The 22,854-nt window shown below is 42.2% G+C and overlaps 1 protein-coding gene and 1 long non-coding RNA gene across 14 annotated transcripts in view; one reads left to right on the top strand and one right to left on the bottom strand.

Moving 5' to 3' along the window:
• The window catches only part of PLEKHG1 (pleckstrin homology and RhoGEF domain containing G1), a 220,157-nt gene extending 199,722 nt beyond the window's left edge, over nt 1-20,435 (top strand). For all 12 annotated transcript variants that reach the window (XM_027602566.2, XM_027602557.2, XM_027602558.2 and 9 more), the window contains 6 exons: nt 1,163-1,196; nt 3,778-3,873; nt 5,996-6,034; nt 7,750-7,772; nt 11,374-13,018; nt 18,544-20,435. In XM_027602566.2, coding sequence (XP_027458367.2) covers nt 1,163-1,196; nt 3,778-3,873; nt 5,996-6,034; nt 7,750-7,772; nt 11,374-13,018; nt 18,544-19,607 — 2,901 coding nt within the window. In that variant the 3' untranslated portion in view covers nt 19,608-20,435. The remainder of the gene's footprint in view (nt 1-1,162; nt 1,197-3,777; nt 3,874-5,995; nt 6,035-7,749; nt 7,773-11,373; nt 13,019-18,543) is intronic.
• Nucleotides 319-20,567, bottom strand: LOC113927032. 2 transcript variants are annotated; one of them, XR_003521487.1, is made up of 4 exons: nt 20,430-20,567; nt 3,720-3,801; nt 1,840-1,906; nt 319-1,106 (listed from the first exon to the last, which is right to left on the bottom strand). It is a non-coding gene; the product is annotated as an uncharacterized LOC113927032 (long non-coding RNA). The 2 variants fall into 2 exon arrangements; XR_003521486.1 differs by lacking the exon at nt 1,840-1,906 and having other exon boundaries at nt 3,583-3,801.
• Nucleotides 20,568-22,854: the final 2,287 nt, after the last annotated feature.

The raw sequence follows: 22,854 nt of genomic DNA, 5'->3' as shown, positions 1-22,854 counted from the left end.
AGTGTCAAGATGGGGGGAAAAAATACTGAATTCTTAAAGTCTGAGTTTATAGATACCAGGAAACTTCTTGGAAATAGCCATTTTGTTCATCCATATACATGAGATATACACTCAGTCTCCTCTAGATTGAGAACAAAGATAAAAGTAGAGCCTTCTGCATTTTATATATTCACCTGGTTCTGGAAATGCACTTCACAGAAATTGAGCTCACATCTGTTTGAAATTAATTCCAACTAGTAATCCCAAACTGACTAGATGATAAAAATATCAATGTCATAAAAATATAACCATTTGTTTTCTCAAACTTATATGGTTGCATCAAGGCCTTTTTTTTTTAACCTCCCTCTTTTGTGTGTGTGTAACTAAATATTACCATTTAGCCTGAATATTTTTACTGCTAAAAATTTTTACTAAAGTAAATTGCTAAAAAAATTTACTAAAAATTTTTCTTTAAAATTTTTTATTGTTATGTTAATCACATACATTACATCATTAGTTTTTGATTACAATTAAATTATTTTTAAGGTAATTTTTAGCCCAGTGTTTGGAGGTTAAGTTACACGACTCTTGAACTATGAAAATGACACGAGGGGAGCAAGACAGTCTACCTAAAGTAATTTTTTTTCCCTTTTTGAATCCTCAGGCAACATGATTCATGTTAGGGTAATTAACTATCTTTTTATATTTCCCTAAACATTAATACCATTGGCAGCAATAACAATAAAAAGAAGCCTCAAAGCACTAAAGCTGCGACGGTTGGGGTTGAAGGGAGAAGAAAGCCAGAGCTGAGGATTATCCGGCCCAATCCCTTGGCGGGCGGGTGGTAACTTCGTTGGATTGAGGGCCTGTCATGTGGGCCTAGTAGTAGCAACCCTGGAAGGTAGGTCCTGTCTTGCCATCTGTGGCTTCCTTCCACGTGGGGGCTGCAAGCTTAGCTCTGGTGCATCCGTTGTGTAGCATCTACTACCCACAGGAGGGCGCTTGTCTGCTTGAAGCCCTTGTGTTCATGCCTCAAAGAAATAATGAGTTGTTTAAAGCTTTTCCATAAATCCCTGTTCAGGTGGCATAGTGTAGGTAATACAGGTCTTCTGTATTACGACTGGTAGCTTAAAGAAGAAACAAAAAGTAATTGCAATTAAAGCCATACTTTTCTTTCTTTCAGGCCAAGCAAGCAATACTTGAAATGGATGCCATTCGTAAGTTTGGTTCTCTTAATACAGTTTGAAATTTTCTTGTCTCCTTGCATCTGTCATATTGTCTAGCTTAAAGTTTACAAAAATGTCAATTGTAAGAAAGGAGCTCTATTCACTGTGTTAACAAACAGAGCCGGCAGACGGTATAATCTCTTCCTAACACATTGGCTTATTTGTACATTGATTTCGCCTGGTTTATCTGAGTCCCCTGATGGCTGGCCACATGTCTAGATCTCTGCATCAGCTAAGAATGTAAGATCTGCTGCCAGGGTCCATTCTTACCCTCCTTTCTACCACCACCAGAAATTAAGGTTTCACATACACTTCCCACCGCACCCCATCAGAGGGAAATCTATGTTGATTTCCTGCAAGAATCGTGCCAACAAGATAGTTCATACTTTCCCTGATGCGGCACAAATTTCAAAATTACAGCAGCCCCACAAGTGTGACGGTAGTTCAAGGCTTCTAAAACGGGCAGAAAATAAACAGAGGTGAGGTCTGTCCTACAAAATAAAGCCTCGTTCAACAGCATTTATCACACCCTTATTCTCCCCCAGATGAAATAGGAAAAAAAGAATCAGTGGCTTTAAAGATTTACGACCGGGTCTGACAAAAACTTTTACCTACAGCATGTGAAAGAACTTACTTTTGAGGCATCTTGCCCCAGGTGGGAACACTGATTCACGTCCCCTCCACACCGCTGGTGCTCAGCTCTTCAGGGGAAACAGGAAGCATTCGTGAGGTAGAAAGATGAGCACTCCCACCACGTGACTGAGACCCCCCCATGTCATGCCCCACAGCTCCTGAGAGTGACCCCTACCAGAGGGCTGGGCTGGGGCCTCCTGCCCTGTCTTCTTGAAAGTCCCCCCATTTTATTCAGTGGAAAGCTCTTTAAGATTTTTTTTTTTTTTTTTTTTGGATAATAACACTCTATAAAGAGAAGGCAAGGTCATGGATGAGCATGTTAGGTTTAGGAGGAAAGGTGGAGGAAGATGGGGGTCTGAAGAAGTCTGCTATTTCTGTGACCGACTTCATTCAACAGAACCAAGTCCTCGTTCCCAGCCTCTGGGCGAGTCCGTGGACACCAGTAAGGTTCTGTGAGTGCACAGAATGATTTCGAGCCACTAACTGGTGCCACGTGCCTTTCTTCCAGGCCCAAGACTAGGCCAGAGCAACCCCGCCTGGGAAAATCCCCCCCATTTGCCCTGCCTTGACTCTGGACTTGGCTGGGTATGAGCAGAGTAGGCCAGTCCATTGGGCCAAATGACTTCATTTATGTAACTTTGCCACTGACATTGGACAAACGTGTGGTCTTTACAGTCCTCAGAACTCTCTCCAGCTTTGGACACCCTTAAAGAGCCTTAACCCTATTACAGCCATGTCCTAAAATTGTTTACCCTCAGGCTTCAGATATCAGTGAAAGTGCTAGAGTACTTTAGGATTGGACCCAATTTTCTTTCTTTCCTTTTTTTTTTTTTTTAAGGTAGGCTTCATGCCCTACGTGGAGGCCAGCGAGGGGCTTGAACTCACAACTCTGAGATCAAGACCTGAGCTGAGATCAAGAGTCTGATGCTTAACCGAGACAACCAGGTGCCCCTAGACCCAATTTTCTTAATATGATGTTCGTGTACCCCTTAGCATAAACTGCGAAATTAAATGAAAATCCTGGGGGCGCCTGGGTGGCTCAGTTGGTTAAGTGCCTGCCTTCAGCTCAGGTCATGATCCCAGGGTCCTGGGATCAAGCCCCACATTGGGCCCCTTGCTCAGTGGGGAGCCTGGTTCTTCCTCTCCCTCTGCCCCTCCCCCCCACTCATTGCTCTCTATCTCTCTCTATCTCACTCGCTCGCTCTCTCTATCTCAAGTAAATAAAATCTTTTAAAAAATAAATGAAAATCCCTTTTCTGGTAAGAGAACCTAAAGCACCTATCAAATATTCAAAAGAACAATGTCTAGAAAAACACTAAGAGTCACGGCCCTAGAGGACAGCTTCCATAGGGCAGGAATAGCTTGATATCCTCCACCACCAAGCCAGGCATAGACGCCTCGCAAATATTGTACTTCAGTTGAATTCTCAAGATGGCTTCGCCCTCCCTGACAGAGCCCCTGTTGTGGCCCGTCACCACAGCCTGTCAGGGCCTTGTTGGCAAGTTCAGCAGTGATGTTTATTGTAATAGAATTTTCTGACCTCTGTGGGTCATCAAGTTGCAGATGATCCTGAGTGGCAGTAGGAGTTTAATCACACCTTACACATCTTAACTAACTTCCTACAAAGGGTAAAGACAATGGTTATGGCTCTTTCTGCTAGTGAGCAAAAAAGGAGAGCGTGTGTGTGTGTGTGTGTGTAACAGAGAACCTGAGAGCACACACGTGTACAAGAAACGCAGCTTACCTTGCTGACAGACTCCTGGAAGTCCCAATGTAAACAAAAAGTCCCGTGATACATATTCAACACCAGTTATGGAAAGGAGAGATTATACCCTGTCTGATGAAAATGAGTAAATCCATAGATACCCAAAACAAGTGTACCGATCTCGGAAGTCACTGAACACCTCCTTCTTATTGATGCGTGTGGTTATCTTTTCAGATTATCCTGGGTTCTGTTACAGTCCTGAGGGAGAAACAAAAGCATTGTGTGGTTCGAAAGACGGTTCTGCTCCATATCGGCTGAGAAGAAAATCTGGTAAATAGGATGTTGTGATCAAAATTTAATAATCTGGGGGGATAAGCAATGAAAGATCCTTTCGGTCTGTCAGGCTTTTGCTCTAAACAAAAACTTTCGTTCTAAACTTTCTACATAACTTTATTTTCCAGGGGATATAAAACATACCAATCAACTAATTTTGCTTTGCATAGCATCTTTTTTTGTGTGTAAATTTATTTTTTAATTTTTTTAACTTAATCTTATTTTATTATGTTATGTTCGTCACATACAATACATCACTAGTTTTTGATGTAGTGATCCACGCTTCATTGTTTGTATATAACACCCAGGGCTCCAGGCAGTGCGTGCCCTCCTTAATACCCATCACCCGGCTCACCCGTCCCCCCGCCCCCCTCCCCGCTAAAACCCTCAGTTTGTTGCTCGGAGTCCATTGTCTCTCATGGTTCGTCTCCCCCTCTGATGTCCCCCCCTTCATTTTTCCCTTCCTTCTCCTAGTGTCCTCCAGGCTATTCCTTCTGTTCCACAAATAAGTGAAACCATATGATAATTGACTTTCTCTGCCTGACTTATTTCACTGAGCATAATCTCCTCCAGTCCCATCCACGTTGATGCATCTTACCACTAGCATGCAGGTACTTAAAGCCTGTTGACTAACACTGGGGAAAAATTGTATCCTATAAATGACACATACAAAAGATTATTCAAGCCTAAACCTTTAACACATGTTTGCTGAACCAAAGTCCATGTAGTATTCTCTTAGCCCTCAGATCTTTTTTTTTTAATTTGAATCAGTATTTATTGAGTACCTACCTAACCCCCTGCACTGTGCTAAGGACCCAGAATGCAAGAATAAATAATACATATGATTCCTGCTTCCTAGGAGGTTATAGTCCAGTGGGAGAGTCTAACGGGTGAATACGTACCAGTCCGTGATGGACTGTGGTAGAGGCTGAGTGGGAGGAAGAGTGGAAAGACAAAGGGGGGAGAGAGGGTGTGACAGTAGGAGAGAGAAGGCTTCCCAGAGCAGAAGACCTGGGATGGAGTCTGGGGGCTGAGGAGGCAGATGGGGCAGGACTAGCACATGCAGAGGCCCTGAGACTTGAGCCGGCATACCTTAGCTCAGGCCTCTCTTGTCAGTTGTTCAGCCCGGCTGGAACGTGGGATGGAGGTGGGGGGAGGTGGAGATGTGCAAGGTAAACCAGAAGGAAAAGTGGCTGGAGTTGCGGAAGGTATGAGCTTGATCCTGCAAGCTACAAGACGGATCTTCAGCAATGAAATGTTTGCCTTTTTTTTTTTTTTAAGATTTTATTTATTTATTTGACAGAGAGAGAGAGAGACAGCGAGAGAGGGAACACAAGCAGGGGGAGTGGGAGAGGGAGAAGCAGGCTTCCCGCTGAGCAGAGAGCCCGATGCGGGGCTCGATCCCAGGACCCTGGGCTCATGACCTGAGCCGAAGGCAGACGCTTAAAGACTGAGCCACCCAGGCGCCCCGAAATGTTTGCCTTTTAAAAAGAGAATTCTGCCTTGATGTGGAAACCGAAGTAGGCTGTCCATCTAGTCTAGGGGAGAGATGATAATGGCCTGGATTGAGACAGTAGTGTGGGGGGAGGCGTTATTAGGATCCCACAGGACTGTGATGGATGAAAACAGGAGAAATTTAGAATGATGTCCTGACAGCTAACTTGGGCAGGTAATGTCAGTGACAACCAGGATAAGAACTTGATTAAAGGACAGTTATGGGGGGAGACTGGTGACTTCGAGGCATGTTGGGTTGCTCGGTCTGTGGGCACATTGGGGAATCGTCAGTTTGACACTTAACATTAGAGGCTTGGGAGAGGAGTGGCTTAAGGATATAAAATTGAACACTGTCACCTTACAGGTGGTAGTTAAAGCTAAGGAAATTTCTCTACTAGTTGTTGGTAGGGTAGTTTTCTGTTATGTGACCCCTGATTGCGCAGCTTAAATTTTATCCTACAGCTTTGTCAGAGTGAATGTCTTGCTGTTAAGTGTCTCTAAGTGATGGGGATTTCGGTATATTTGATAAAAAAAATTTTTTTCTAGAGCTCAAATAATTCATTTATAAAGGAAAAAAACCCTGATTTGGTTTTGCAAATGATGCCGGCCTTATTTTTTCTCCTAGAACCTTCCTCAAGATCACATAAAGTTTTGAAGACCAGTGGTAAGTCCTGAAATTATCTTTCTTTTTTTCATTCTTGCTGGTATTCACTAAGTAAAACCATACAAAAACATAAACACCAGATAAATTACAGATTGACAAATTTTATTAACTTCTATAAGTAATAGTGCCCCATTATATGATATAAAGCCAAATGACATAAAATGTCTGCAATATAGATAACTGGCATAAAAAAATTAATATCCCTATTATGTAAAAAAAAAACCCATACATCAAAGAGAAGAGACAAAGGACTCTCTTTTAAAAGGCAGAGGGGCACCTGGGTGGCTGAGCTGGTTAAGCATCCAAGTCTTGCTTTTGGCTCAGGTCGTGATCTCATGGGCATGGGATTGAGCCCTGCATCAGGCTCCGTGCTCAGTGCAGAGTCTGCTTCGGATTCTCTCTTTCTCTCTCAAATAAATAAATAAAATCTTCTAAAAAGGATAATAAAAATGAAAAGCAGAGAATATAATTGGGCAGTTTCATAGAAAAAACACAAACTGTCGATACAATTTATAAATGGTCATCCATGTTAGTAATCAGAAAAATCATACATTTAAAGGAGATAAATAGAAAGGGGAAAGCTGTGAATTCAACCAAAATATAGAGAAAAACAGGCACTCCAAAACGAATGGTGTCTAAATTTCTGCAACCTTTTTGGAGCAAAATTTGGAGCATTTAAATTTAAAATCCACATTTGCCCTTGACAATTTCACTTTTTTCACTTTTATAAATGTCACAACATGTACTTCCTATATAAAAGTGCTCCCCCAAGTGTGGCTAGATCCAAGTGTGTGTGTGTTTTCTTTGCAGCATTTGTAATAGGACAGCACATAAAATGCCCATCTAGTGGGAAAGAGTTAAATAAATTGTAGTATATCCTGGAAGGCTGTGTGGAATATTCTGCAGTTTCTGTCAAAAACAGTGCAGTACCTCCTTCCCTACTGACGAGCGTGTCCACGTACATTTAGCAGGAAATGCAATGCTGCCCATCGCACCTTTACTTCATAAACAAAACCGTGCATTGTTGTGGGCTAGGGTCAGTGGGTATGGAACTGGAAAGAGGGCCGTCGACTGCTACGTATGATAACTTCCACAGGGTGGGATTTGTGGAGGGGATTCGATCACCGTTTACTTTATATGCTTCTGTAATTAAACAGTGTTTAAAGAGGAGCCACACATCATCGAGGTATCTGAAAGGGCATCTGTAAGGATGTGGCTATGTCCAGGTCCCCCAGAAACCCACCTTTACTGCTCCTTAGCACAGTGCCAAGGTGACCCCAGTGATAAATGCTGTTTGTGACATTCAGGGAAAACCAGTAAAATGTTTAAAAATTAACAGAAGCATAGTCTTATGTTTAAGTGATTCTCATGGCTTAAGGTGGGTATTTCAGATAATACATATTTGGGGGGAAGATTTTGAGACTTATTACCATGAATCGGTCTGTTGCTCTCTGGGATTAAGAAAGGTACTTGACACTCAGATGTATGTAAGGTTTTGGGTTTTGTTTTGTTTTTTTTTTTTACACATATACTACAGGATATATAACGAAGATAACTGAGAGGCATTTTCTGAGAATTAGGTCTAAAGGGTCCAAAAGCCTCTCGGGCTTCAGTTATTAACAAGTTTTAAAATCCTATAAAATAGGGGCGCTTACCTATGTATGAGATATGTTTTTAATCCTCAAAAATTCTTTTAAAACCCTTTTATTTTTCAGAAACAGCACAAGACATCCAAAAGGTAAGCACAATTACCTTTCTTATTTTGGAAATGTTTACTTACGCACCCCTTATAGGTACCCTTATATATCTCATCCCCAGCCTATATTCCAATGTAAACAATTATTTTACGTTTTGAGATGGACTTAAGGACTCATCCTTATAACCTCCTCCCTCCCCCTGCTTCATTTCTCAGAACTAAGGCAGTGATTTCTTCATCCCCCTCTCGCCCCACCTCTCACCTCAAAAGCTGTAAGGTGACCGAGGGTGTAATACATGCACCCTAAGTGCTAGTGTGGTGCACCCGACTTTGTCACAAGACCAAGGCTCCTGCCTCCCAAATGTTGCCCCCTTCTCAAAGCATTAGCCTTTGGTCACAGAGATCCCCTTCTAAGAATATGGTCCTGCTGCTGGTATGAGAAGTATGATCCTATGTCCTATAATGAAACTTCACTATATGAAGTTGGGGCTTTTCTTCCTCTGATAAAAGGTTAGGAGAGGGGGCATAAAAATGGTATGCTCTATTGGAAGATGTATATCCAAATGTATTACCTATGAAGAAGAGATATTGTATCCTGACCTGAGTAAACCATGTCCAATTGTCTACAGACCAATTGTCTAAGTTAACAACTCTTAGAGAACTGATCGTGGTTTCTTGCTTAATGTTCTGTATCTGTAAGGATGTGGTTATGAAACTCTCTCCCCACAATTCCACTGCATTGCTTCTTAGCACAGGGCCCAAGTAACCCTGCTGATAAACTCCGTACCTTTCCAATAAATCCAATAAAATGTCTAAAAATCAGCAATCTTACCTCAAGGTAATTTTCTTAAAATTGGAGCATGTGAATTTCTTTCGGGTAGTATATATTTTTGTTTGGAAGCTTTTGAAACTTATTAGTTGGTTGTTGTTCTGAAATATAGCATGAGATTTTGATTTTTTTTTTAAATCTACATTGTTTCCATAAACAAACACTGCAGAAGGCGCCCAACTCTTTAAGGCTGCCAAACTAGGATCATGGAGCTAAGCCCTGCTCAGTACCAGGTGGGGGGATTTCTCCACCAGCCCTAAAGAGGGAATCTCAAGAGCTTGTTGGAAACTTTCGACAATAGTGATCAAGCCAAGTCTCCATATGGGGGCTAACTAAACCTTTTAAAATTTGAAGACAAGAAAGAAGTAAAGCCATGTACTTTTTTCTTAGTGGTAAAATTCCATCTCCTAACACTAATGAACAACACCAAATGCAAGGAGAACAGATTTACTAATGGTTAAAGAGTTTATAACAGGAAATATTCCTTAATAATAGCCTCACATTTCTCCCAGAATATGTATTCCAAGGCCATGCGTGTGTGTGTGTGTGTGTGTGTGTGTGTGTGTGTGTGTGTGTGGAGAGACAGAGAAAGGGGAAGGAGGGAGGGGGAGAGAGAGCAAGAGCAAGGGGGGGGCAGTTAAGGTCATATACATGCTGTGGATTCAGACATGGATTCAAATCCATTTCTGTCAATCCTAAGCTATATGACTTACAAGGATCTTGTTAGAAAACTTAGTTTTCTAACTTATGGAATTATTATAAAGACTAAATGCAAAAATATATTTTTTTAAAAGTACTTAGTACAGGAGTGCTTGGCTGGCTCAGTTGGTGGAGCATGTGACTCTCGATCTCGGGGTTGTGAGTTTGAGCCCCACGTTGGGTGTAGAGATTACTTAAAAATAAAATCTTAAAAGAAAAAAATGCTTAGTCCAGAATCTGGAACAAAGCAAGTGCTCCACAAATGATAGCTATTGTCATATTATTATTAATAGCCATAATGCTAAGAATATAGAAAAACAGTGGGGGGAAAATGTTCATCATGGCTCTAGTGAAATCAAGGTATCTAAACCAGACACTTCTATGTTGTGCGTAATATACATACTGATTATTTCTCAATCTAAGAGCTTCTTCAGTTCTCCTGAAGATTTCATGTAAAATTTCAGTTTCCAAAGTTCCAAGCAATTACCCTAAAAATATCAAATTTGATATTAAAAATTCAGGTTTCCTAGTTTCCTAAGATGTCTGGGAATCTTTCTGGGATGGAAGATTTTAAGAAGGTATTACTTCTGGCTGTTCACAAAATCCTTTTGTTACACTTTCAAAGTGTTTTGTCATGATTTCACTAGTTAATACTAACTTGCTTTTTTAAAAATGTAGTTCCTGGGTGTCTGTATTTTATAAACATGGTACCAGGACAATCTGAGTAAGAAAAAGGGAGAGATACTAAAGGGTAAAGAAAAAAATAGTGCCATAAATAAAATGTAATACTCTATATGTGTATGTGCGTATATATCCATATGTGTGCATATTCATATATTTCTAGGCCTCAGATGGTCCACAGTTTGACCATGTGAAAAAAGGCAAAAGATTAAATGACTAATTAGGTTATTTTTAGTTTCAAATTTTAATGGAAAAATAACCTTCAGGATGAAATTTTATTCTTGCCCTCCCTACTTCCCTTCCCTCCCTGATAGGCAGGCGGGCAGGCCAGCAGAGAGAAAGACATATTGATAGGAGGTTATTCCAAGGCAATATATATATCGCAGTTTCATTGACAAGTGAGGAAAAGTTCTTGCTAACTTAACATTTCTAATAGGTTACAAAAAATATTCCTAATAGTGTTTGGGTCAGAAAATATGCCCCTGGTACTAATGAGTTTGAACTGGTCTCAACCCTTTCAACCCTTTGAAGCTAATCCTTATACCTATAGAGGGCATCAGAGGGCAGTCTGCTCCCTGTCTGCACAATTGAGCTCCATCAAGAAAGGTTCCAAGTTATAAAAGACCCCATTGGTTTTGTGATTAGAAATTGTTAACGTCACTCACATTTTATTTCCTAATAGGCATCTAAATATTACTTAATTAAATGTATTTTGAAAGAAAGTAAAACGTTCATTAGCTCAATAGTGGATTAAGTTACATGTCTGCCACAAAGGCTCTTTGCCTAGAATCTATAAACCAAGGCAATGCCAGTCAGGTCTATGGCAAGTCTGCAGATTTCAGAGAAAGCCTTAAGGTGTGCAGTCGGATTACCGACTGAGGCTTCTGGTATACCAGAAACCACAATAAAACTCCTAGCAGTCAAGCCTCAAATAGAAACCAGATACAGTGGCCCTTGATACCTATATATGTTCATTTATAGAATGTTATTCACCAAGTGCACACTGGAATTATGTGAAGTATTTAAGAGTTTTCTGTATTTTGCTGATTCCCTGCACTGGGGTAAGGGATTTGGAGTCAGGCTTAGTTTGCGTCCTAGCCTTTCTACTGCCTGGGGAGAGCCTGGATTTCCTTACCTTGAAATTAGTACCATCATGTCTAATTCACAGAGTGATTGTAAACGTTAAGTGTGGAGAATGTCTGCACATGGCCTAGCCTGTTTCTAAGTAAATATCAGTTCCTGTCCTTTCTGCGCCTTTTGCAAAAATCCGAAGTGCTTTTCAACTCCATTAAAATCAACAACATTTACTGGTCATTTGCTTTAAGACTATTATAGTCCAGTGGGAGAGGCAATGTGTAAAACCAGGAGAGTGTCATAAGTTATGTGGTCATGTCTTGAACTGCAGTTCAATCAGTATGTTTCTATCCACCTCAGGCTTCCAGAGAGGAGGGGTCTCCCCAGCGGACCTCAGCGGGGCCATCTCCCGCCCCAAGGAACAGCCAGCCGAGCAGTTCTGCCATCATCAGCGTGCTTCGCGGGGGTGGAGCCATCAGAAACATCTGGACGGACCACCAGATCAGACAAGCCTTGTTCCCGAGTCGTCGGTCCCCTCAGGAGAACGAAGATGATGAAGATGATTATCAGATGTTCGTGCCATCCTTCTCCTCCTCAGATCTGAACTCTACCAGACTCTGTGAAGATAGCACTTCCAGTCGCCCTTGCAGTTGGCACATGGGACAGATTGAGCCCACGGAGACCACCAGCTCCGGCCACCGGGTGGTCAGGCGGGCCAGCAGCGCTGGCGAGAACAACACATGCGCTCCTGAAATAAGAACTAGGGACAGTGGTGGCTCTCAGTACAGCCCCCGACGGGAACTGCAGAGTGACCCTAAAACAGAAGGGCAGGACGGAATGACTCCCTTTGGGTCATCTGTGGAGTTGACTATTGATGACATAGACCACGTCTATGATAACATAAGTTATGAGGACTTAAAACTAATGGTTGCTAAACGGGAAGAAGCTGAATCCACACCCCCCAAAACAGCCAGGGACTCTGTTCGCCCCAAGAGCACGCCAGAGCTCGCCTTCTCAAAGAGGCAAGCTGGCCCCGAGAAGAGCTCTCTGCACACAGAGAGGGATGGAGCTCTAACAGGTCGCCAGGCATCGAACCAAAGCACACATGAACTCCAGATGGTGGAGGAAAACATCTACGACACCATAGGGCTCCCAGATCCGCCCTCCCTGGATTTCAAATGCAGCAGCCTGAAGCGCCCCAAGAGGAGCACCTTCTTAGGGCTGGAAACCGACTTTGCATGCTGTGACAGTCTGAGGCCCTTTGTTTCCCAGGATAGCCTCCAGTTCAGCGAGGACGAAACTCCTTACCCCCAGGGACCCTCCGATAATGATTATTTGAGTCTGCTCTATAACTCTTTCAGCTGTAACCTGTCTTTAGGTGATAAATCTATATCTGATAAACTGTCTGAAGAAGTAGACGAAATCTGGAATGACCTGGAAAATTACATCAAGAAAAACGAAGTCAAAGCTAGAGACCGGCTCCTCGCAGCCTTCCCTGTCAGTAAAGAGGATGTGACAGACAGCCTGCACTCCGAGAGCACCCCCGAGCTGGGCAGAGACACGGTGCGTTCCGTGTCTACCCTCTCGCTTCCTGAGGGCCATGCTTTCCTCACGCCGCTGAAAGACAAGCCCGGCAGAGCTGGCCGGACCCACTGCCCGTTTGAGGAGGACCTGATTTCTAAAGAGGGCTCCTTTATGAGTCTTAACCGGCTGTCTCTGGCCAGTGAAACACCTCCCATGGAAAACCCCTACGACTTGGCCAACAGCAGTCTATCCCAACCAGACTTGGAAAACCCTGACCCTGGGATGGATGCCACAGATAAGACAAAAAGCAGGGTCTTTATGATGGCCAGGCAGTACAGTCAGAAGATCAAGAAGGCAAATCAGCTTTTAAAAGTGAGAAGCCCAGAGCTGGAGCAGGCACTGGCCAGCCAGCAGCATAAACCCACGCACAAAGACCTGGCAGCCATCTTAGAAGAAAAGAAGCAAGGGGGTCCTGCCATCGGTACGTTCCTTCACACTGCTTTCCCTCCTTCTTGAAAGTAGGATGTGAGGGCAGCTTTCAGGTCCTAAAAGTCCTTGAAACGGTGAGAATATTGCCACTCAGACATTCATTCTCTCAAATTGAGACCACAGCTTTACTAACAAACACCGATGAGGCCGTTCCTAATTCTTTTCCCACTTTAGCTCACAGAGTCGCCCAAGCTGGAGCAAGATTCGGTCTCGGAGGGTTTCGTTGTTTGTGTCACATTGTCACTACCAGACTTGATGTTTTAAGAAGTTTTCTCTGATCTGAAGTGTGAAAAATAGCAATCCGCTGAACTCGTGGCAGGTAGAACTTTTCCCTGTGTGTCGCTGTGTCCGGAGGAGTCATGGCTCATGTCAGCTTTGAAGATTCGGAAGCCTGTGGAATAGGGTTGCTCCAGAATCCCAACAAACATGCCCACTCATCCTAATAGATGAAAAGGAGTCCTTTCACACTATATCCTCAGGGATTTGCTCACGTATTTCTCTTACCAGTTGACTTTTTGTTTAATAGTTGCCGTAAAATAGCCCGTGTCATGCATTTAATACTATCTCCCTTTAGTATTCTCGGGTAGCTTCCAAAAAGTGTGATTCTTTCGGTCAAGCCTCCTTTGTGGGGCAGAAAACTGGGATCTCGGGTATGATGTTGGTAGGATTAGGGCCAAAGGTTTGACTTCTTTCTCTTTTATAAAGAAGTGCAGAGACCAAGCTTGACACCGAGACACTGATCTCGGTTGAAGAACACAGGTGTGAATGAGACACATGATTGTCACGGGAAGAAGAAACCCCAGGGCCCTGGCTCTCACCTCAGGAGCTTTTCACCTCTAGACCCAGACAGATTTCTGGGGCTAAGCCCCGGAATCTGCAATTTAAAACAGTGTGGCCTTTTGAGCCTATTTTAAGATTCCCTGGCCTAGATTTTCTGACAAAGGACCCCCTTGGTATCAAATGAGAGGAGACCTTTCTCCAGTTAAAAGTAAAAGCCCGATGGCTCGGTATCAAGGCACACTGAGACAGGTAGCAGGACGATGACATGGCTCATCTGGCCAGATCGATGCCACTAACCCCCTTTCTTTGAGATTGATGTCTTTATCTCTGCGAAAACCAGAGAATAAGGAGGGGATATCCAAATCCTAAATGAAGCCACAAGTTACAAGTTACGTGACGAGAATCTATAGGGAATTTTTTTTAAGTTTGGGAGTATTTAAGAATTGTCTAAAGCTTTACTCTTTTCTAGAGTTCCTCCTACAGTAAGGTTTCCTATCAAATAGGGAAGGTAAGTGCTGGAATTTGCTACCTGAAGGATTTTACACACTCTCTTGAGTTGTTCTTCTTTTTAAATAAAGGTGGAAAGTGAATTTTGTATGAATGTAAGAGACTAGATGGCATATATTTTTCTCCTTGCAAGAATATGCTGGAATTAATTCATGTCCCTCTTCCAGTACTAGCGTTGCTAAGCTGGTTTGTTGTTACCCATGGAAAAAGTGACTGAGTTCCAGCTGTAAAGGACCCTGTGGGGGCATAGATGGCATTGGAAGCAGTGGTATGTGGGCAATGCAACCACTGACTGAACCTGGGCTAGAGAGAGAATAGAATGGGTTTCTGATGATCATGGATTATGCCAGTAGACTATTGTTTCAAGAGTGGTAATTGCCTGAGCCAGGTTGTTTTGAATATGGACCATCCATTAAAATGCAGAACTCAAACCTTGATAGAAGCATGTCCTCCAATGCTGAATCATTAGGGCTTACAACTACCTTGAGTAGTCTTCTTTTTTGCCCACCTTTTAAATATTCATAGATGTCCCTTTGGGGTTTTCTTTTGCTTCTTTTTACTTTTGGTTTGTTCTCCTTTTGGTTTTGCCTACTGATGTCTTCTTGAGATCCCATGGGATCTTTTCCCAGCTCTGCGTCTGGGTCCTTTCTTGACATGGTGGGCTACTACCGACGTTCTCCCCAACCGAGAGGAGGAGATCTCTCCAAAGTCATCTTCTGAGAATGGGGTCTCCCCTGCTATCTGGCAGGAGCACGTCCCTAGGGCCTGCCATCTCTCGGACCTGAGGAATCTTCCATCTGGGTGGATCGAGACCACTTCCTGTGCCCACTAGGCTTTCAATCAGTTGACATGATGACTCCTTTTCTCTCTCTCGTTTATCTGGGCACAGGACGTCATAATCGAACGGACCGATTCTCCAGACTTCTTCGTATGGGCCTTGCCACTTTGCCAGGAGCTTGCTCTCGGTGTTGTACGGAAGGAGGAACGCCCTATTCACCTGCTGAAACTCTCGAGCACCTTTATTGAACTCTCTGGCGGGGGTCTACAGGCCCCGGGTCAGATTTCTGCCTCTAAGTCACCCATCCAGGTCTAGTTACTCCCACCGTCCAGAGCCTGTTGTCGTATGCCAACATTCTTGTTCAGTCAGACCTCCCTCCTCATAGTCTTGGAGGCCAACGAGGCCTTTGGGTTCCCTTTCTTGGTGATGTTTTACATGGGGGAAAACTCCATACAGGCTTGAGGGATTTTTCCTTTTTGTGCAGCGAAGGCAAAGTCACATTTTATGCTTTGGTCTACGTCTCAAGCAGCATCAGAAGCTTTGATTTGAATCCTCTGTCTTGAAAACAGTTTATTTCATACTTTTCTCAGCAAGGATCATTTCCAGTTTTTATCTGGAATCCTAAGAACGCCACCTTTTAAACTTACAAAAGAGAAATAAACCAGAGACGGCCCTGAGGTTGTCACATAATGATAATATACATATTCTATAAAAGGTATTAATGCCGGGACTGGGATGATGGGGAACTTGGATCCACCTGGCTAATACTAAGGTTTTTAGAATGGAGATGTCTTCTTGGGCTGGCTATTTCCTACACATCTGGGTAAAGAAAGCTAATGACAGCTGTTGCTTTGGAAGCATTCTCTTGTTCACATTGCCATCAAACAAGTTACAGAATGAGACAAACAAACAAAATCCCTAAAACTTAGATAGGCACTGTGTGTTATCTACCTGTGAGATAACTTTTATTCCAAATTTATAAATGGTCAACTTTTTATTATTCAAAGATAAACTGTGCCCATTATGAGTTATCTATAGGAAGCATTTTAATCAAAGGCTACTTTCCTGCTTTTTTTTTTTTTTTTTTTTTTTTTTTGCTATGCCCCTGATTTTCTAGGCTGCCTGTCACTCTCTGTGGTATGGTCTTAGGGAAAGCACGTCCATTTTTAAAACTATGCTTAAAATAAAAGGAGGAAATCCAAAATATATCTGGATAAGTAGTTCTTGAGACCAATTTATATCTAGAATTGTGCTTGGTGCTCTGTGAGGATTGTTCTCCAAGAGTAAATGCTCATGGACTAGCTGGAATGATAAACCAGCCCATGTAAAAAAAAAAAAAAAAAAAGCAACACGAGATTGTGTGCACGTGTGCGTGCATGCCCATGCATGTGTGTGCAGCCAATAGCTGAATATTATGGTCCACACTAAGTATATAAGACTTCAGAGAAGAGAAATGGGTTAGAAAATGATTCATGGAAGGGGTAGTGCTTATAGAGGGTCTTGAGTGGTAAATAGGATTTGATTAAGCAAAGGAAGAAGAGAGTGTGATTAGGAAGAAAGAGGCATGAGAAATACTGTGGATATTTTGAGTAATACATGGTTTCAGATCATCTGGGCTATCGCAGTCAAAAGTCAAAAGCCAATTTTTCATCCACGACTCTGTGGTTAAACTTTGGTACTGAAATAGTTGAACCAAATGTTTTAATTAGTCCTCATTACTTTCCCCCAAATTGTCATCTCATTGGAACCTTGTGAAAGTTCAGAACCTTCCTGACTTAGCTGTGGGATCATGTTCAGGGTCATCGTGTAGATAAGAATGGTTTGGGCAGAACAAGTTGATGTTCAGGAGGGACTGCTAAGCAGTGACTCTGTCTCAAGGTCCAGCTGCCTTTGTTTGGGCTTCACAGTTAATGAAACATTATAGACTTCAGAATGGCTAACATGGGCACTTTAGTGTTCACGTAGACTTTCAGTCTCTTAAGGGGTTGCCAAATTTAATTGGTATCAAGAGTCTTTACTATGCCATTTAAGGAATAATAGCTCAAGTTTTTGTTACTAGAAATTCTAAACTATTATTCTCTGTTCTTCCAAGGAATTTGGACTTGAAAACCTGAAGGATCTGAATATAGGATCTATGAGAAGTTAAACATGATTTACCCTGATTTGGGGAGTTGGGAATGCAAACAATGTGAGAAGGTTGCAATTAAAGGCACACCAGCGGGTGTCTTCTGTCCTCATAGAAGATAGAGTTGAAAGAAATGGCAGAAACTCAACTAAATATTTTGTTTAAATTCAAGGAAGAATTTACTAACAATAGGTTACTAAAAATATAAATAGCTTAAGAAGAAAATGCAATGTCACTTGCTGGTCATCGTACATGGGATAGATCTGTTTTGTAGGGGCTGTGTAGATGTGGTCTGGGAAATTTATAGGATGCATGGAATTCTTTGATTCTAGGGCGGTCCTGTGGATACCTGGATTGGGGTGATGGTGTGTGTGGGCGGGGGGGCAGCTCTTGAAATTGACATCTCTGGGCTCTGTCTCTTAAATCATTCCTGGCCCAAGAGAGTATTCTATCCATAGCAGCGTTCTGTTAATGTCTTTAGAAATGTAGAAATGTCTGTACTCACAAGTAGAGTAGAGAGGAGAATGGCCTCCTAGCTGAATTTGAAGTGGCAATAGCTTTCATGGATATAACAGTCAAATCCTGTTCTGGACAAACACCAGAGAGTATTACATTATCAATTATATGCATAGATGATTCATTCTCAATATCTTAGGGGCATAGACTTCAGTGCCTGGCTTCTTGGGGATGGGAACGAAGATGTGGCTCAGTCAATACACGTGGTTTTGAAATCCTGGAAGGGAGGGCCTCCTGTAGACACTTGTTTCCCAGATGGTAGCAGTGAACGGCTGCTCAGAAACAGGAAATACAGGAACAGTGACCAGGAGCGGACTCTTCTGGGAGTCCTTGTCTCAGAGAGATTAAGTCTAGTGAGAAGCCAGGGGCAACCACTGCATGGTGGATTGTGTCATCTTCCTTTTAATGACTACTTGAGTTATTTGTCATTGACCAGGGTTTAAGTGCTGACCTTCTTGTTTTTATGATGCCTGTTCTGTAGCACTGACACGATTTCATGCTTGTAAAGAACGCTAGAAATTTTCATTACAAGTAGTGATCATTTGCAGACCTAAAATAAAATAAGCCAGAATTTGATCAAATTAAATGAACCTGTAGGTGACCTCTTTTTACATTTTTGTGTCTTATTAAACTATGGATTATTTTATTAGTTCGCATTGCTTAGTATTCAATGGTGACTCACCCTCAAACTTAAAGGTCCTATCTATTTAAATTTTTTAAATCTGTTAGGATGTTAGATTTTTTTTTTTTTTAATCTTTGCATGTGGAACTAATCCTCTGTACGTTTATTATTTCCATATTTGCCTTCCAGGTGCCAGGATTGCTGAGTATTCCCAACTGTATGACCAGATTGTATTCAGAGAGACCCCCTTCAAGGCTCAGAAGGATAGCTGGGCCAGCCCTCAAGAACCCTGCCACCTCAGGTCCACCTCACCTTCCCAGGCCCAACATAGCAGCGAGGATTGGCTTTTGCATTCAACCTACAGTAACGGAGAGTTAGTGGATTTCTGTCCCCGGCCAGAGCCAGACTTGAAGTCGAAACATCCTACCTTAGCGATCAGTGCAAAGAGCGCTCCAAGACAGCTGTCTGCAGCTTGCTCTGTGCCTTCTCTTCAAACCTCCGACCCCCTGCTGGGCTCCTTGCAGAGACACAGTGTCATAGTCAGTCAGCCCAACAAAGAGAACTCTTTTCAGGGCCACCTTTACAACTCTTTGGGTCGCAAAGGCCTCAGTGCAAAATGTCAGCCGTACAGCAGGTCCCGGTCCTCTTCCTCCATCTTGATAAACAAGTCGGGGGACTCCATCAGCTACCCTGGGGAGATGGGAAAGAGACAGCTGCTGTCTTCACACAAAAGTTCGAGGTGTGAGAGTCCCCAGGATTTGCTGCCAGGTATGGCTGACTCATGTCCTCAGGGCGCTGAAAAACACTCAGATCTCACGCTCCGAGACTCACAGAAGGTTCTGGTAGTAAGTAGAAATTCACCCTTCAGTGCCCAAATAGCGACCCAGAACTACTTCTCCAATTTCAAAGAGACTGAAGGAGACGAAGACGACTATGTGGAAATCAAGTCAGAAGAGGACGAGCCGGAGCTAGAGTTCTCGCACGGCCGGAGGAAGAAATCCGCCCCGGGGGTCATGGAGGCCGACTTGCCCGAGAACGCCTGCAGCAGCAGCACCCCGTACTCTTTGAATAGTCCATGCACTCCAAAAAAGCCAATAAGCGACAAGCTGGGGCTGTCCCCCTATCTGACGTCGTACAGCGATTCGGACAAACTGAATGACTATCTCTGGAGGGGGCCGTCTCCCAACCAGCAAAATATCGTCCAGTCGCTGAGGGAGAAATTTCAGTGTCTCAGTTCCAGCAGCTTTGCCTGAGGTTCTTCGGAGAAGCCGCCCCGGGTCAACGTGGCGCGATGGCTTGTAAAGGACCGATACCCAGAGGTGTTTTCTATGTACCAGATTAAAACAGTTTTGTAATAACCAGGCGTGTCAACCATGCTTTCTTTTACACAACAGCTCTCTGAAATGGCTGCCAAGCCAGCCGGGACTGTACTGTCTAGCCGGCGTCAGCATCTCACGGCGTGTCTTCCTGATGCTGACTGCCTTCATGTTTCATGCAAGTCAATCTTACTTGGAAAGTTTTAGGCTTTTTTTTGTTTGTTTAACATGATGGCCATGACATTTTGTCCCGTGCCCTTGGCAATAGTGCCCAGAGTCTAAGAAGTGCAGTAGCCCTCGCCTATCATCCAGAAGCCACGAGTAGTTTGATTTTAGGACCCAAAGGCAGCAAGGAGGCTTTTCCACATGTTTTTAAAAAAAAAAAAAAAAAAAAAGGAAGGAACACTAAAGCTGTTTGAAGGATTAGGCTTATTATACCTGGCATTTTGGTTACGTTCGGGACAAGACCCCAGAATAACGTAAGCTAGAGATCTCTAGTTAGGGGTGTAAGTGCACACTGCCCGTCTCCCTCTGCATGGGTCACTCCTACATCTGTTCACTCTATTGTAGAAATCGGGTAGCTGTGGGACATCAGGAGGGAGCAAGAACGATTATAAGCAAAGACCCTTACCTCTATTCCTGGACACGTTCCAGAGAATGCGCTGCTTATCGTGTTTATTTTTGATTGCTGGAGTAAAATGAATGATTTCCTCCAATGCTCAAAGGAAACTACAAGCAAGAAAATGCAGATTGACTTACCTGTTAGAAAGGATGGGGACAGCTTGGTGATCTCCTCATATTCCAGTGGAAGGCAGGGGTGGAAATGGGAACTCTTCGTGCAATATTTTTGTGCGGCTGTCTAATCAACACAAAGTAAGCCATGAGCTAAAATAAAACACTTTAGGGCCACCCTTTCCAGAGCAGTTTTTCCATGTGTACTTTCCCGAGTTTTGTACCTCAGCCAAATGACCTGATCCCAGCCTTGAGGATTTCGTTTGCTGCGGTGAAATCTATTTTCCAAACTCAACATAACAGGGGGGCCTTTTCTCATTGTTTTGAGGCACATAAAAGAAAAGAATCTTTGGCTACTAAGCTCTGACAAATACCGTCTTTGATGTTGTCATTATGGTCTTCAAATAGCCGTCCATTGTGATAATCATGGACTAACCTAAGGTTTTATGGAAGGAAACAGAAGATCAAAAGCAAGGCCTTGTGAGTAAAAAGCAAAAATCAAAGAAGCAAAAGAGAAAAGTGAAGGCCAATCTGTTGCTATTTTATAAAAATGTTCTATTTTATGGAAGACTCCAGTCAATGCAACAAGGATGTTTTCTCAAAACAAGAATGTTGTATTCTCCTTTCAAGCAATTTTACATTCTAGAACCCTTTCCCCAGTGGGCTCAGTTTTCATTAATATCTGTGTAGGAAAGGGGATCTAGGCTTTCTATTTGAAGGCAAGCTCTGATACTGATTGCAATCGGTGACATCTAACCATAATTCTTTTCCTCTTTTTAAAGTCCTGTGCCTCTTTTTCTTAACCATGAAGCATCAGATGTGACCATCCTTATTTTACAAACAAGTACCTATGGCACTCATTTTTCCTCTTAAATAACAAAAAATAACCCAAGCTTCTTGTTTCTCCGTAAGATTCTTTCTTCTCGTAGCTTACAAAACCAAGTCCATGTTGAATGGCATGGTTCTAGAAACATTCCTGCTTTCACTGCCTTTCTTTAAACTTGATACAAGTTTTCAAGAGTAGGAGTATCAACAAAGACAAGCCCTGTAGGAAAGTATGTTCTTAGTTTGCAAAACAAAGTTACCTGATTCTTCTTGTCCTAAGAATGGAGTTTCCTATTTTTCCCTTTTAGTTTGTACGACCCCCAACTCTATATTGTCCATATATTACTCTGGTGTCTTACTCTCAGAAATTATTAATTCTTCACACCAGGGTCTCGTTGCACAGCTTTGATGTCACCCTATAGGAGTTACCCTGCTGCATGAAGGTGGATGTCTTGCTGTATAAAATGTGTGGTTGTTTTAGGTTCTAGGACAAATCTTTAGCTTTATAGACCACTTCGGTCAGCCAGGATGCAGATTTTGAGAGCTGTGTGTATATGTATAATCATGTTTGTATTTTTTCTCAAAGTTACCAATTAAAAGCTTTTGTTTAAGATAGTTTCTTTTGGAGGTGGGGTAAGATTGTATATAATTGGGGGGAAAAGTTATATGTACTTAAAATTATGTCAAGTTCTTACTAGGTCTCTGTACTGAAGGTTCAATTTTTTTTTAAGAGTTCACTTTTCACCTACTCTTTGTGCAAAAAAAAAAAAAATGCATCTAGGAAAAGATAGTTTAAATATTGTATATAAGATAATGAAAGTTAGTAATGCTCATTATTTAATAAAGTTTGTAAAGTACAAAGTAAATTATAGTGTGAATTCGTGTGTTTGTTCTAGGAAGGTCAAGATTTTTCCAAACTACACTGAGTTGCAATGCTTTGCCTTGCCTTCTGAGCCTTGCAGACAAAGGTTCTGGGTTAATGACGATATACCATGTTTCAGTGACAGCATATTTTCTGTATCTTTGGATTACTTTTAAAATACTGAATTTAATGTCTGGGATGGTATGTGTTTTCTTGATAGGTGGCTAAGTTAGATCAATCACTAGATTATCCTTTTTATTTTGTAGTAACAGAAGACATCTTTTTTAACTATTTCATTATTGAATCAAAAAAATTAAAACTTTGGGGGCACAAATTAAGGTGGGTTTTTCTGTGTGTAACTTCATGTTCCAAATTTTTTTGACAAAACTTTTATAGAGAACAGAAGCATGTTAATATAAATTGGTAATTATAGATCATTTCTTAAAGCAATTCTATTTCCAAACATAAGCATAATACCCTACCCCAACATAACAAAAATATATGTTGCCTAACTTTCTTTGTACAGAGGAAAATAACTTTTAAATTTTTCTTGAGAGTGTTTTAAAGTGGAGAACTTCTAAACCTCACACTGAGGATCCATCACACTTACCTTACTTTTCTGCCTTGAGGTTGAAAGTAGGTGGGGTTTTCTGTAAGTTATGAAAGGTCAATTTATTTTTTTTAAGATTTTATTTATTTGATAGAAAGCAAGCAAGCAAGAGAGCACGAGCAGAGAGAGCAACAGTGGGAGAGGGAGAAGGAGGC

The sequence above is a fragment of the Zalophus californianus genome, chromosome 7 (genome assembly GCF_009762305.2).
Source record: "Zalophus californianus isolate mZalCal1 chromosome 7, mZalCal1.pri.v2, whole genome shotgun sequence".
Classification (NCBI taxonomy): domain Eukaryota; kingdom Metazoa; phylum Chordata; class Mammalia; order Carnivora; family Otariidae; genus Zalophus; species Zalophus californianus.
Note: the sequence above shows the minus strand (reverse complement) of the source record. Positions and strands in the feature narration are given on the sequence as shown.